The sequence below is a fragment of the Leuciscus leuciscus genome, assembly GCF_965113295.1.
Source record: "Leuciscus leuciscus genome assembly, chromosome: 3".
Classification (NCBI taxonomy): Eukaryota; Metazoa; Chordata; class Actinopteri; order Cypriniformes; family Leuciscidae; genus Leuciscus; species Leuciscus leuciscus.
Window position 1 is genome coordinate 38,094,912 of NC_138727.1, and position 16,488 is coordinate 38,111,399.

At 39.1% G+C, this 16,488-nt stretch overlaps 1 protein-coding gene across 1 annotated transcript; it reads right to left on the bottom strand.

The window, feature by feature from the left end:
- Positions 1–552: 552 nt before the first annotated feature.
- On the bottom strand, positions 553–16,405 carry adisspa (adipose secreted signaling protein a). The gene is made up of 6 exons (XM_082163523.1): positions 16,275–16,405; positions 11,531–11,642; positions 11,049–11,182; positions 10,745–10,895; positions 3,219–3,344; positions 553–1,228 (listed from the first exon to the last, which is right to left on the bottom strand). Exons 2-6 carry the CDS (start codon positions 11,589–11,591, stop codon positions 1,158–1,160), a joined length of 543 nt encoding a protein of 180 aa, XP_082019649.1. The 5' UTR covers positions 11,592–11,642; positions 16,275–16,405; the 3' UTR covers positions 553–1,157.
- Between the last annotated feature and the right edge of the window lie 83 nt (positions 16,406–16,488).

A 16,488-nucleotide genomic window follows, 5' to 3' on the forward strand; every position in this document is an offset into this window, starting at 1 on the left:
ATTGCCCTCAACAAAAATTATAGCAATCACTATTAAAAGGTTTTGGAAGCTTATTGGTCAAATTCAAATACCAGATCTCTCAAATACAAAAGATGAGTAGAATGAGCAATATTAAATCTCGATTTGCTGTTGGAAAGTTTTGCCTCGCTTCACACTGCATTTGTCAACTTCATAGTCAAATTTGCAGCTTCATCAAAGACAATGTCACTAATACTCATAAATACATTATGACTTTTATGTGTCTTGGTCCGAAGAGCATCTTTGTCTGTATGAGTTGCAAATAATTTTGCAGTAAGACATTTCTATAGAATTTAAAGAGGATCTATATGCTTTTTTTTACGTTACTGACAAACTGCAACAATGTAAAATATGTGAAAATAAGGATTTTTTTTTTAACATTCAAGCATGAAAACCTATTTTAGCAGACTCCAAAAACAATATCAAGACTTTGTAAAAAGGCATAGTATATCCTCTTTAAAATTACCTTCCTTGCAGGGAGTCCACTGTCTTGGTCTAGCATATTTAAATAAATAAATAAATATAAATATAATCATGTATATACAGTGTATGCACATGATTATACATAGATTATTTTCTTCAGACAACCCTATGATGTGGTTCAGTTAGCACTAGGCAAATAGAGTAAGTTGAGTGCTCTTGAAACACACTTTAAATTCAATGCATTATCAAGCTGAACCAAACTAAAAAAGATTGTTTCAGTTTGTGGCTAATGTAAAATTCTGGAGTGAATGTTAGTGAATATCTACTCATACCAAACAGCAGAGAAAAGCTGAACTAAGTTGAACTTATGACTTATTTTATCATTGGCCAGATGCATTGGTATTGCTTTTCTCTTTAAATAGCTTTTTAATTCAATTCTGTTGTAATAATAACCCATGAGCTTTTTCAATTCTGTTAGTTAAACAATTAAACTAAAGTTAAATATGTGATTCCATTAGCAGACGTGATAAGTAGCCTCTAGAACAGAGGCTCTATTTTTGCATTAGTGCAGAAACAAATCAGTTGAAACTGATCCTACATGATAGCGGTGGGATGGTTTGTTCACATTCTGAGGCACATTCACATGTGCATTCATTTCGGTTTATTCTTATCATTTGCACAAAGCAAACTGGTTTAGTCACATATTCTTCGTGTCATTATTTTGTGTGTTTTTCTTCACCAACACACCGCACTCCATCAAGTAACATTGGTGTTCCGTGGTGGCGCTCTGTGAAAGACAATAGGTGGTTTATTATTTTAGTGGAGGGACATTTTTCCATTTACAAATTAATTCTCACAATGTTTCTTAATAATCAAATTGAGCCATTTGGGCTTTTTTTAATACAAATCTAAATCAGAATCCATTCTACAAAATATTTCCAAAAATAGTAATATTACCAATTCTGGTATAGTTACCCAGGCATATACTGGAAAGTTTAGAGTTTTGGCTTACATTTGTGGCAGGTGATGTGAATAATATTTTGGTAACACTTTATAATAAGGTTACATTTGTTAGCATAAGCTAACTATAATAGTTTAAATAAAATAACAATGAATAGTACTTTTATTAAAATACATTTATGAATCTTATTTATGAATATATTGCTCATTGTTAGGTCATGTTAATTAAACTGCTTTTTCGGATATTACCTTTTATGAAGTGTAATTAGGCTGTTTGTGAATGTAAAAGGTCTACAGAGTTTCAAAGATCACAACAAATGGCCTGAAAGGATTCATCAGTAATTCCAGTCTTTCTTGCTGCAACTTATAAAGGTTTGTAATAAATTTGCGTAATGCATGCCAATGGTCTTCATTGGCTGCCCGCGAACAACATCTCCTTTGACCTGCCCTCAAACACTAGTTGAAGCCGAGGTCTGGTAGAGTTTGGTTCGTATTGTCGACATGCCGGGAAATCCACTTTGCATGCACTTCCAAAGGATGAGGAATCGGGGCTTGAATTGAAACCGATGTCATCTTTACTGTTCGTCTCACTGTGTGTGTATCAAGCGCTGAGGAAGCTTCCAGAGCTGAAATTCAGATATGGTAATGGATGTTTCGTTTCCGACATGCACTGTAAGCAGTAGACCAATCACAACAGACTTAGCCATCTGACCAATCAGCGCAGAGTAGACTCTTAGAAAGGAGGGGTTTAGAGAGACCAGATTCTTGATCGAACCATTTCAGACACTGTGAGAATAGGGTGATGCTATGGAAGCTTGTTTCGGCCACTGAATAATAAATAAATAATAATAATTGCGACTTTTTATCTCACAATTCTGACAATTCAGAATTGCACGATATAAAGTCGCAATTGCGTGTTATAAAGTCAGAATTGTGAGATAAACTATTCTGTGGTAAAAAAAAAAAAAAAAAAGTCAGTCTTTTTTCCCCTTAGAATTGGACTTTATATCTCACAATTCTGAGTTTATATCTCACAATTCTGAGAAAATATGTCAGAATTGCGAGATATAAAGTCGCAATTGCGTGTTATAAAGTCAGAATTGCGTGATATAAAGTCAGAATTGCGTGATATAAAGTCGCAATTGCGAGAAAAAAAGTCAGAATTCTGACTTTTTATCTCACAATTGCGAGTTTATATCTCGCAATTCTGACTTTGTAACACGCAATTGCGACTTTATTTCACGCAATTCTGACTTTATATCTCGCAATTCTGACTTTATTTCTCAGAATTGCGAGATATAAAGTCAGAATTGCGTGAAATAAAGTCGCAATTGCGTGTTATAAAGTCAGAATTGCGAGATATAAAGTCAGAATTGCGTGAAATAAAGTCGCAATTGCGTGTTACAAAGTCAGAATTGCGAGATATAAAGTCGCAATTATTATTATTTATTTATTATTCAGTGGCGGAAACAAGCTTCCATATGATGCTGCAATGTATATTATCAGAAAATTAAAGTGTGTTTTTATTAACCTTGGATGCATGTAAACCAATTGTAGGAACTTTAAAATAGCATAATAGGGAAACTTTAATGCACTAACTAATGGTTACAAATGAAACCTTATTGTAATGTGTTACCAGCAGTATTGTCATTTCATGTCATTTAAAAAAAATGTTTTATAATTTCTCCTCTCCCAGCTTATTATTCAGAGACAGCTACTGGTCCAAAAACGACACACTTGACTTCACCTCATGAAGGCTCTGTTATGAACGACTAGAGATCTGTCAGCAGTTGGTGTGTGTAGAGAGTGTATCTCACCCATAACTCTGGCCTGTAATCTAACTCGAATGCTGCTGTCCCTTCTGCTCCTGTTGACCAGGGTGAGTTCCTCCTGCACCACTCCCTCCTGCTGAGCGCTGTACTCGCAAACCACCCGCACTCCCCCTTAAAAGAGCAGAGAAAGACGAAGCAGAGAAGCCAAATGGGTGGGATGGATACAGATAGAGAGGGGTACAAAGACATCACAAAATAACTGGGACAATAAAAAAGACAGGTGAAAGTAAAAGTATCAGTGACCAGCATAAGGTTGAAGATCGAAATCATTATAGAGAAATAATCATCTAACTGAGTGCAGAGTGCTTGCATCTTCTTTTAGAATGTAAATTGTATTCTCGGATATGGCAAACCTTCCAAGATTTCCCTAGAGATTCAACTGTGGGAAAAATGAAACCACTATAAGCGCACAGTGTGTTTCAGCTAATGGAGAGAATGATGACGGGTTGAAATAGGAGTGTGGCTATTGATTGTAACATGACGACTAGCATTTGGCTTGATGTTTTATTACCTGTCAGGGATACAAACAATCTTTTATCTACATTAACTGCTCTGATAGTGCTACTTACACTGCTGGTCAACAGTTTGGAATAATTAAGCATATATATACAGTATATACAGTATATATAGTACTGTGAAAAAGGCATTAGCATTTTCCCCCCAAAATTTTTTTTTAAGCCAGTTATTTATATCTTTTGCTGTACCGTGTCAGTAAGAAATATCAGCTTACATCTCCAAACATTTCTTTTGCCATTAATTGTAAAAATCCAGTGAAATTTTTTAATGCACAAGGAGTCTGAAAATACATGGAGGGATTGAATAAACAGAGACAGACTACATCCAGAAAAACTGTAGCAACGTCTCCAAGATGCTTGAAGAAACCAACCTGCAAAGCTACAGTACTGTGAAAAGTTTTCGGCATTGTGTAAAAATGCTGTAAAGTGAGGATGCTTTCAAAAATAATGTCAAATGTAAATAAATCAAATCAATATTTGGTGTGACCCTTTGCTTTTAAAACAGCTTTTTTTCCAGGTACACTTGCGCATAGTTTTTAAGGTAGCTTTGCAGGCAGGTTTCTTCAAGTCTTGGAGACGTTGCCACAGTTCTTCTGGATTTAGTCTGTCTCAGTTTCTTCTGTATCTTCATGTAATCCCAGACAGACTCGATGATGGTGAGATCATACCGACTGTCGTCAGGCTCATACAGCAAACACTACAGCAAAATATACAAATAACTGGCTTAAAACCATATGTGTGTTAGTTTCTTGTGTGTGAAAATACTAACGTGCCTAAGACTTTTGCACAGTACTATATATTTATACACCTACATGTATGGCACATAGAAGGCCTTGGGACTGAGAAAACATACTGGGGGGTGCAGGGTTTATCTCTTAAGAAAAGTATGGACCATTTTTATATTTTGCTCAAAGTAATAAACTACTAAAAACAAACAATGTATACATCTAATAATCAAAACTGTAACGATAACCAGCTGGAGTGCCCTTGAAAGCCTCCAGAGGGCACTCCACACCAGACTATCATGTTTCACTCACAAACTACATTTCCCATAACTCACTGCCCGGACTCATCTTCACTTATCACTGATCACATTCACCTGTACCTCATTCACTGATTGCATTCACCTGTCTCATCCTGTTAGTCTGTCTATTTATACCATGGCTGAGTCCCAATTCGCCTACTTATACTACGACCTAAAAGTATGTACTTTTTTTGTGATGAAAAAGTACATACTTTTGAGTGTGTAGCAAAAGAGTATGCACGTTCTGGGACATACTTCGATGACGTCATGCAACGTAAACGAGAACGTGGTTGCCTAGTTACGCACACCGCGACTGTTAACAAAACATTTTACATTTCATTCATTCTTATATATCCAATATAATTTGATTTACTATTCCCATCTTTTTTTCCACAATACATTTACAATGTGTTTTACCAAATGTAGGAGTGAAGCAGGGCGTCGTCGTAGATCAACTAAACGCAGGTCGTTTGTGAGGCTGCTGGTTCTGACGTTCATGTGCAAATGTGTGTAACGAAAGCTACTTATTTTCTGAGTTAAAATATTTAAAGTTTATAGTGTAACTATTGTTTAACGTATTTTATACTTAATCTTATACTTATGTATAATACTTAAAAATACCCAGATGAAAATGAACCATGCTTTTACTATAGTAAAAGTGTAGTAACCCTGTTTCTTTGGTTGGACTGATAAAGTTAACATTTGTACAGCCACAGTATTACTACAAATAAGTCAGACAGAAACATCAAAATAAATACATAAAAAAGACACTTGCATGACTCTGTACTAGAGCCTTTTTATTTATTGTTTTGTAGCCTGCAAAGAGGCGCTCAGTATCTTCATCGGACACTACAAGATAAACACGGTGCTTTATTGGCACAACATAAACCCATTAATATTACGAGACAATAAAATATAACTTTAATTAGGGTTAAACATTTGAATTCTACATTTGAATTCTTACACTTAAAAACTGAGGGCGCATCTCCGCTGCTGCATCCGACTGCCTTTACATCACCACCATCACCGCAAAGCTCCTCCCTCCCGCACGCAATGGGTTGTGGGCAATATTAGCCGCAGAGTGTGCATTGATCTGCACTTCGAATTCTAACCGGAAATAGTAGACCATCCGGGTATCTTTGGAATACTCATTGCAACATACTACGATTTGGGACGTACTAATTCTAGTTTCGCATACTATTTAGGACGGATAGTATGCGAATTGGGACTCAGCACATGTTCATTCATTCACTCACTGTGAAGTCTTGTTTGTGTCACACTGCATTGCCCTGGTGTACAATCTCTGAGTGTTTTCCCTGTGTTTGCTGAACTGTTACTGACCTTGGATTGTTTATACTGACTTCTGATTTTTCTGCTGCCTGTCTCGACCCGGATTGTTCATTGGACTGTGATTCCTGCCGCCTGCCTCGACCCTTGCCTGTTATCTGTTTCTGCTTTGAGATTATCTTCATTGTTCTGACTGCCCCTGATTTACCCTGCCTGTTGATTATTCTAATAAAGCTGCAAATGGATCTTACTGCGTCCTCCACTTCGTAACAGAAGACTTCGCCACATCAAGATCCAGCAGCGATGCAAACCATGGACCCAGTAATCCGTCTCTTCCGTCTCAGCCAAGGTGACCGCCCGATTGAGAACTATGTGGAGGAGTTTTGTGAGCTCTGCCATGGGGTGGACCTCAACGATGCGGTCTTAAAAGACATGTTCCGCTATGGGCTTGAGGACATGTTAGAGTACCTCATGCCTGACAACACCCCTCAATGGACTTTTATACAATATGTCGACCTTGCTCTTCGGATAAGCGGCTCGTCGTTTACTGTGGGCTTTGTGGATGAGGGGTCCCACAATCTCACAGCATCCCCTGAGCCCGCACTTCACGCCAGTCCAGCCGAGCCCGCACTTCACGCCAGATCTGCCGAAGCCAAGGCAGTATGCGTCATGCCCGCCGCCCCTGAGACTGAGAGCGTCATGCCCGCCGCGCCTGAGACAGCAAGCGACATGCCCGCCAAGCTAGAGCCTTCACCGCTGGTCCCGTCCAGCACAGAGCCCTCTTCACCGCTGGTCCCGTCCAGCACAGAGCCCTCTTCACCGCTGGTCTCGTCCAGCACAGAGCCCTCTTCATCGCTGGTCCTGTCCAGCTCAGAGCCCTCTTCACCGCTGGTCTCGTCCAGCACAGAGCCTTCTTCATTGCCGCTTGTCCTGTCCAGCTCAGAGCCCTCTTCATCGCTGGTCCTGTCCAGCTCAGAGCCCTCTTCACCGCTGGTCCTGTCCAGCCCAGAGCCCTCTTCGCCGCTGGTCCTGCCCAGCTCAAAGCCCTCGCCGCCACTGGTCCCGTCAAGCTCAGAGCGCGCTGATCCTGACCCAGAGACTGAGCTTCACGTCACTTCTGCCGACCCAGAGACTGAGCTTCACGTCACTTCTGCCGACCCAGAGACTGAGCTTCACGTCACTTCTGCCGACCCAGAGACTGAGCTTCACGTCACTTCTGCCGACCCAGAGACTGAGCTTCACGTCACGTCAGCCGATCCAGAGACTGAGCTTCACATCACGTCCGCCCATCAAGAGTCTCATCCCGCCGAGACTGAATCTGTTCCTGAGCCTGAATCTGATCCTGATACTGAGCCTGAATTTGTTCCTCTTCCTCTTTCTGCGCCTGTGTCTTCGGACAAGATGGCCACCGCCGAGCCAGTGTCTCAGGACAAGATGGTCTCCGCCGAGCCAGTGTCTCAGGACAAGATGGTCGCCGCCGAGCCAGTGTCTCAGGACAAGATGGTCTCCGCCGAGCCAGTGTCTTCGGACAAGATAGTAGCCGCTGCCACGGTGTCTGTCCCTGAGCCGGTGTCTGTCCCTGAGCCGGTGTCTGTCCCTGAGCCGGTGTCTGTCCCTGAGCCGGTGTCTGTTCCTGTGCCCTGGCCGCCTGAAGGGTTGTCTCCGCCCTGGCCGCCTGAAGGGTTGTCTCCTCCCTGGCCGCCTGAAGGGTCGTCTCCGCCCTGGTCGCCTGCACAGCCTGCTCCGCCCTGGTCGCCTGCACAGCCTGCTCCGCCCTGGTCGCCTGCTCTGCCTGCTCCATTCTGGCCTCCCGTATTACCGCAGTCTCAAGGTCCTCTTCCGCTCCACGGACCTGGCCCTCCATCCCGCCCCTGGATCCGCCTCCGGGCCACCTCCCACCTGGACAGTTTTGGAGCGTCTGGAAGCAGCTCTTTGGGGAGGGGCTATGTAACGATAACCAGCTGGAGTGCCCTTGAAAGCCTCCAGAGGGCACTCCACACCAGACTATCATGTTTCACTCACAAACTACATTTCCCATAACTCACTGCCCGGACTCATCATCACTTATCACTGATCACATTCACCTGTACCTCATTCACTGATTGCATTCACCTGTCTCATCCTGTTAGTCTGTCTATTTATACCATGTTCATTCATTCACTTACCGCAAAGTCTTGTTTGTGTCACACTGCATTGCCCCGGCGTACAATCTCTGAGCGTTTTCCCTGTGTTTGCTGAACTGTTACTGACCTTGGATTGTTTATACTGACTTCTGATTTTTCTGCTGCCTGTCTCGACCCGGATTGTTCATTGGACTGTGATTCCTGCCGCCTGCCTCGACCCTTGCCTGTTATCTGTTTCTGCTTTGAGATTATCTTCATTGTTCTGACTGCCCCTGATTTACCCTGCCTGTTGATTATTCTAATAAAGCTGCAAATGGATCTTACTGCGTCCTCCACTTCGTAACAGAAACTCTCCTCATAAGCACAAAACAAAGTTAATACGTTTTTTGTCGTCCCTTGCCAAATTACAACATTGTTTATTACGAAATGCTCTTGATAAATTAAATTAAATATGCTGATTAATAATGATAAATGTATGGGGAAAAAAAACTGTGCACAGCACTGGTGAGTAATCTTGATGGCAATCGCAAGAAAATTGATAAGTTCACAAATATTACACTATTAAAACATTATTAAAAATACATCGGCTACTCAGTTACTAAAACAATCTTTGTCAAAGAAAACACTTGTTTGTTCACAGTTTGAACGTTCTTGTTTCTATTTGTTTAATTTCAAGATCTGAGGTGAATTATCCATTGTTGCTTTTACAGCTACAAAGCTGGGAGCACTAAATGATATTCAAAGTCACATTGTATGCTTTTAACATTAAATAAAGCACATAAACAGTACCTGAGATTATCATTGCCACACTTTGTGTTTGTTGTTCCAGCCACATCGCAGAAAAATAGAAACCGTTTCTAAAAAAGAATTGATGCTTGTCACCGTCACGGCTGGTTAGGACAAAAACGTGTCGCGTGTAGTTAGGACACGGTGTTAAAGGTAGGGTAGGTAATCCTGTTCAGAAACACTTTTTTTTATACTGGGTGAAATGGTCCTTCCATCCTGATAGTAGTCAATACATTATGTGTTTAGAAAAAGGAATGAAAAAAATCAGACCTCTGTAGCAGCTGCAGGACAGTAAAAACTCTGACCAATCACTGCCATTCGGTGCGAATGTAAAGAACCAATCAGATGCCTTCATGTCTCGTGCCCGCCCCGAGCCCCACTGCGCGCGCTGCCCTGCGTGCACTCATCACATGTCACCGTTCCCGGAAATATTCAGCTCAAAGCACCTGCATATGCAGTCAGCGAAGGCAAACAAGGCAAAAACTACTTCCTCGGACCCTGCCCGCGCTCTTGAACGACCTCCTCTGCTTCGCCCTCAACCCCGGACCTGTCCTCGAACCGACGATGCGGTACTTGTCTGCGGACTCGGAGTGTACGTTAGTCTTCATTAGAGTCAACAATGTTTTCATCATGGAAACTCTTACATGCAAAACACCGTATATGTTATGAATCTTACACGAAATTCATCTTCATCACAGTGTTGCTGATGGTAATGGAAAAACGTGTATCAATGCAACCTGTTTTTAGTTTTGCCTTATAAATATAGCTCGTTACCGAATGAAACTTTACCATTATCGATATGCTAGCTTGATAGTGAGTACTAAAAGAAATCTTATTTGTTTATATTCATAGTGATAAAGTTAGGTATTTTATTACATGTGATTCTGACATGATGTCACTGTATGTACTGCGCTCCTTCCTCTCCACTCGTCTCAGGTAATAAATGCGTCTTGTTCCAGCCTGAGCGTTTGGCGTCGCGCGTTCATGTGTTTTGGGGGCGTGGCTTTGGAAGGAGCTCAGAAGGGAGGGGGTGGAGTGAATGGAAATAATGAGCTGTGTTTATTGCAGATTAAAAGGTCTACAGTCACTCGATTTTTAAATTTTCTTTTTCAGAGTACTTACATTTTAATTATGTATTGGTATATAAAGACAGTTTAAACAAATTTGAAATGTTTTTTTTTTTAGAAAAATGATTACCTACCCTACCTTTAATATGGCGCTTTACATCTTTAGCAAGAGAGAAGAAATGCGCACAAAGCGGAAAGGGCTTGAATGAAGCGCGTTTGGCTCTAGACACAAATATTATAGCCAGGATGTAATTTTTGTAATAAGTGCCGAACGATCATTACCGTAAAAGACCCTAAGTGCTTGTGGTGTGAATCGCTCCATTGTTTTGAGGCGCTGCTCATTTTAATCTGTAGAAATGGTAAAATGGTGCAATTATGGTCCGCCATTTGAATATCGCTGCCATAAATAAATAAGAATTTAATTTTGATTTCATTGTGAATGGTTAAGAATCTGGACTGTTTTAACAAAGGTTAATATTGTGCCCCTGAGCAAGGCACTTAACCGAGGTTGCTCCAGTGGGACTCTTGTCTGTAATAAGGCTACAGTAGCTTCAGTAGAAGCCTCTGTTTAACTGCTCTTAATAGGGTTAATGTGAATATATGGACACACAAGAGTGGTAAGCAGCCTTTGATACGTGATATAATATCACGTATCAAAGGCTATAGAGTATAGTAAAAGCTGGTTTAAAACCACCACAAAAACACATACCCTCAGGTCGTGGAGTAATGTGTGTTGCACGTAGCCGTGGTTTTGCCGTAGCACGAAGCGCGGGGGAAAGGGTGACATCTTTGCCCAGAGTTGGGACTTGGGGCAAAGAAAAGACGATTTCATATTTGTGATGGCTCCTTAAAAATCCCACCTGAATAAAGAGTTAAGCAGTCAGCGATTTCAGCATGCAAAACATCTTATACTGGCAATGCTATTTTTTTAGATTATAAAATGTTATTGAAATATATATCTTTTTTCATTGCTTGTTTATTTTTTTAAGGTTTTTATAAATGCTTTCTTTCACCTTAACGAGATATGCACCATCAGGCTCTGGTAGAGCAACAATGAGTTTATCCTGAAGCTTTTCATCACAGCTATTGTTAATGGAAGCGTCTTCATCATCATCAGGGAAATGTACTCCACCTTTTGAAGTGGAGCCTGGTCAAGAGAAAGCAAGGGTTGAGTTAAGATCACAGAGATGGATACTGGACCAGAAGATGCATGCTGAGATGATTAATACAGGCTGCACCCGATATGGGGGAGCTGTTAGAACAAACACTCTGAACGTGTTAGAGACGATGAGAAAGTAGAATCCATAAATATATTAAGCACATTTAGGTGAAGTCCTAATGTCCATGCATGTCCATTATTTACACACACACACACACACACACACACACACACACACACACACACACACACACACACACACACACACACACACACACACACACACACACACACACACACACACACACACACACACACACACACACACATACTGACTTTTCCTTCCTGTTGCCATGTCGACATAAGGCCAGGGAAATCCAGAGATGATTATTGGCATCAATGTGATTTCATCTCCAAATAACAGACATTGATTCACAGAGAACGAACCCTGCAGAGGAACAGAAGACACATGTGAATCTATGATCAGTTTGTCCAACAGTATAATGTCTTATACTGGCCTATTTGTGTGTGTGTGTGTGTGTGTGTGTGTGTGTGTGTGTGTGTGTGTGTGTGTGTGTGTGTGTGTGTGTGTGTGTGTGTGTGTGTGTGTGTGTGTGTGTGTGTGTGTGTATATATTTACACCATGGTCTGTCTAAATACTCGATTCTGTTTGGCTGGAAGGTGTGCAAAAAAAACTGTTTATGACAGTCAAGTCAGTTGAATCACCGTTCTATAATAATGTGCTGCTGTCATTAGCTGCATTTCCATAACCAGCAAATTGAAACTGCGACTTGAAAATACGTCCAATGAAAACACATCAATTTAGCAAAAACTGCCATATAGTGCAAAAAATAATAATAATAATTACACTCGCATGAAGTGGTTTACAGGCAATTTTGCAATACTGCAATGGTAACAGTATTTTAGCATTTATAGTTCATCTAGGTCACCGTACGTCGATCATTCTTTAAAGATGACAGGGTACATTTGGATAGAAGACGAGACAGAGTTCTTTATTAAACTCATAAAACCCTAGTGAAAAAAAAGGATACTTTATTGTATTTGAAATATATTCCCTTTTTCAATAGTAGGCTACATTGCAAATATACTAACAAAAATGTTTTTTAAAAATCTTTAAATATATCAAAGGTATATTAGCATCATGCTTTTACCTATTTTCACAATACAACTTTTAACACACTTTAAAATAATTGTAATTTAGTATATCTTCTAAAAATATATTTTAGAAAAATATACTTGAAGTGAAAATTCTGTTTATTTTTTAAAAGTGTATTTATTTGCACTTCATTAAAAATATATTTTAGGTATACATGTGCTTCTGGAGACCCGAATTCGAGTCCTGGCTCGTGGACCTTTCCTGATCCTGTCTCTCCTCTCTCACTTCCTATCTAGCTACTGTCCTATCCTAATTACAGGTGAAAATGGCAAAAATAATTATTTAAAATATATATATATATATATATATATAAATACACTTTACAACAAGGTATATTGCTTGTATGTTTCGAAGACACTCGTAATGAATTTGTAATGTACTTGTAACACAAATAAAGTACACCTTAATATCACTAATCAAGCATGTAATTAGTCCCTACACAGGCGTATACCCTTAAAGTATACAAGTTGTTCCAATTTAGTACACAAAAGTACACTAAATACACTTAAAGTTATGCTTTACTACAATTTAATTACAACTAAAATATACTTAGTACAAAATTAGTTGTTTCAAAATAGCACACTAATCATTAACACACTTAACATACTAATATTTAGTCTGGCTGCAAGCATATTTTTTTTTTCACCAGGGCACAGTAGACAAACGATACAGGATTACAACAAAGAAATGCCACAATTTATCAAGTCCTTGTGCATTAAACGATTTGAATGCACTTTGTGTCGGGGCAGTTCTTTGGCTCCATCTTGTTTTTAAAAATCATTCAATGCAGCTAGCCATGGATTATCCCTTACATATATGTGCGTGTATACAGTATAAGTGTGTGTGTGTGTGTGTGTGTGTGTGTGTGTGTGTGTGTGTGTGTGTGTGTGTGTGTGTGTGTGTGTGTGTGTGTGTGTGTATACAGTACTCAGAAGATTCGATTATTTACAAATGGTAGTCATTACTGATTCGAAATGACATGACAACATTTTTTGTTAGTAACTTAATCCATTACATTACACATTTAAGGTAATATAATCTGACTGTCATGATCCTGTGCCTTTTGTTTTGTATGGACTTTTATGTAGAATAAGTATTCACTGTTCTCATCTTCTCTGTGCTCCCTTCTGGTGTTTGGTTTCTGTTTCTCCTTGTTTTCGTGTTAGTTTCTATAGTTTCCATCATTAGTTACACCTGTCTTTAATTATCACTGATTTCTCTGTGTATTTAAGCGTGTGCTTTTCAGTTGTGTTTTGCTAGTCGTTGTTGGATCGTATTTGTGTTATGGGTTGGATGTTCCTGGATGTTCCTGGTTTCTCGTATGGACTATTTTCATCAATTTCTGGTTTGGATTATCTGTGTTTTATCCTTTTGTTATTAAAGTCGTGCATGTATTTGAATTCTCTCTCCGCCTCGCATCTCCACAACCCATTACACTGACTATTTTTAGATTACTTTTGACCTAACTCGTTTATTGTATTTTAATTACATTCCATTCTTATCAACAACATGAAGTATTAAATATTACATTATATATTTGTGAGTTTAATGAAAACCTATTAATTAAATCATATTTTCTTTTAAATAATTTACAAATAAAAACAATCAAAACAAAACCCTTACTAAAAAGATTTAAAACATTGTTTTATTTGTTTACCTGCATGTCATGTGACTATTAACGAACTCAGAGAACCATGAACTTTATTATTATTATTATTATTATTGACTTGAATTCAATTGATTTTAAAGAGCTGTAGTAGGGAGAATCAAAGAATAATTAATCATTTAATGACATTGTGAGAATGAGAATAACATGTAATCAATAAAAAAGTAACTGTGGTCTGATTACGAGTATTTTAAAACTTAATATAATCTAATTACAAATACTTAATTTTTAGAATCTGATTATGTAATCCAGATTACATGTAATCTGTAGTAACATGTAGTTACTACCCAGCCTGTATATAAATAATTAATGTTGATTTTATATTATTTATGTATTTTATTCTGATGGAATGATCTCCCCACCCTCATCCGGAATGCAGAATCCCTGACAACATTCAAAAGACAACTGAAAACTCATCTCTTCCGTGAGGACTTAACCTAAAAAAATAAATTAAATAAATATTTCCTTTTCCTTTAATCCTCCCTTGTTATTCTCATGTTTGGCGCTATTTTGATATTCTAGGAAACAACGTGGTTATATAATATAATAATAATTGGCAGACCTGATAACAGGCCTCATGAAAGATTACTCGGATGATTCGCCTTATTAACCTCGGTTTACTGAGAACTAATGATGATGATAAAGCATTACAGTTGTGGGGGACCTCCATCCTGTGGTTTTCAACCCAGTGGGACTTTGCTGAAAAGTCAATGAAATGCAAATCAAGACAGCTCGTGGGATGCACAATTAATAATTTAGAAGTTGGGAAAATAACCGACATGCATTTTATAATGTAATAACATTTAACATAATTTATGTTGCATCTTATGGAGGGAGAATTTTTTTAATACACATAGGCTATTTGCAAATGCTGCTGTATTTGCCCCCAAGTCAGTTTTAGACTTGACATCAATCGGCATGGGTGCATGTTTTTCTTTACTTCTGATGTTTCATGTGAAAGCTGTTTTCTTTTAATTATTTTCAACTATGTCAACTATAATCTCATATTCTTATCCATATAATAGACATGATTGGACACATTCCCAACAAACTGCAGCATGAAAAAGGTAGACCTAAAACGTAGCCTATATAAGGTAAAAAGATAAAAAGGTATATAAAGTAAGCATTATTATTACTACACACTTTTATTATTACTTAAGTAACAATTGCATGATATAGCTGGTCACATGATCTCAGCATGGCAACGCCCATAAATAAAATAAAAGATATTTCACAAAACTGCTGTTCGTAAGTGTAAACCTTTTAATAGTGTGTGCTCCCTAACAAAATGTTTTGTCAAATTTATAGAATAAATCCTAATTGCCATTTCAAAAGCTGTCGTAATCAAATCGTTGCACACTGTAATCTTTGTGCCATAAATAATGCACTTGGGTGTAGAACTCAGTGTACAAACCTGCAGAGAGGTAAAGCTGTCCCTGATTGTTTCCCTGTAGATCATGCACGCAGATGGGATTCAAAACCCATCCTGATTATAGTGACCCAACAGCAATTTATCATGAAAATCTTTGGCTTAATCGGGGATATTACACCAGTTTAGTCAAGGTTATTTCAGAGAATGACACTCACATTCAAACTAAAAGAGGCTTATGATACCGCTCTCATCCTGACTGACTTGTTCCCAGCCATTCTTTAAACCACCCCTGCAAAATCACGTCAAATATGACAGAAAGAAAAAAGCTTCTTATGCAACAATAATCATTTTGACATCGGTGAGATGGGCGATGCAAATTATTGAGATGTCGATTTTTAATATGGGGCGTCCCCGAGGAACCTGGCTTTAGAGGATAAACAAAACCTTCGAAGGCAGCGCCCGACGACAAGCCATCTCTCGTTCATAATTTATTAAAGTGCAGCATGTTACTGCTATGTTCTGTGTAAAAAAAATGGGAAAACACTGAGCCAGTGCCAGTGTCCCGTATGGCACCACTGACAGTAAAAACAACAACTCGACATTAAAATAATAACTGGTTTAGCGAAAATGCGTGTTTTGTCTATTAATCATATGTTATAGACTTGAACAGAATTATAAATAAACCTGGGGAAACGTCTTCTCAAGATTACAAGGCAGTTTATTACAGAAGTAATAGGTCCCACTTAAAAAACAACTGAAATTCTGCAATGGGGCTTTAAACTGTGTTCGCGTGCACACAGATTATATACACATGGTTGAATATCTAAATAATACTGACCGGAAATACACTGGAAATCAAACTTACCTATCTTGAATGTACAGTAGGAGCAGGTTTGTGGCGTTGCGTGACGCGCTGTGCCATCAGTCCCCTCGAACAAGTGCAGCAGGTCTGACGCTGCGCGCGCTCACAAGAAAGGAGCTGCAGCCATTGGTTACTGATGGTTACTCAATGTCTCTCGTTTTTTCTTCCTCTCTCATTTGGAAATTTGCTGTCAAGAATAGCGGAGCAAGCATGGATT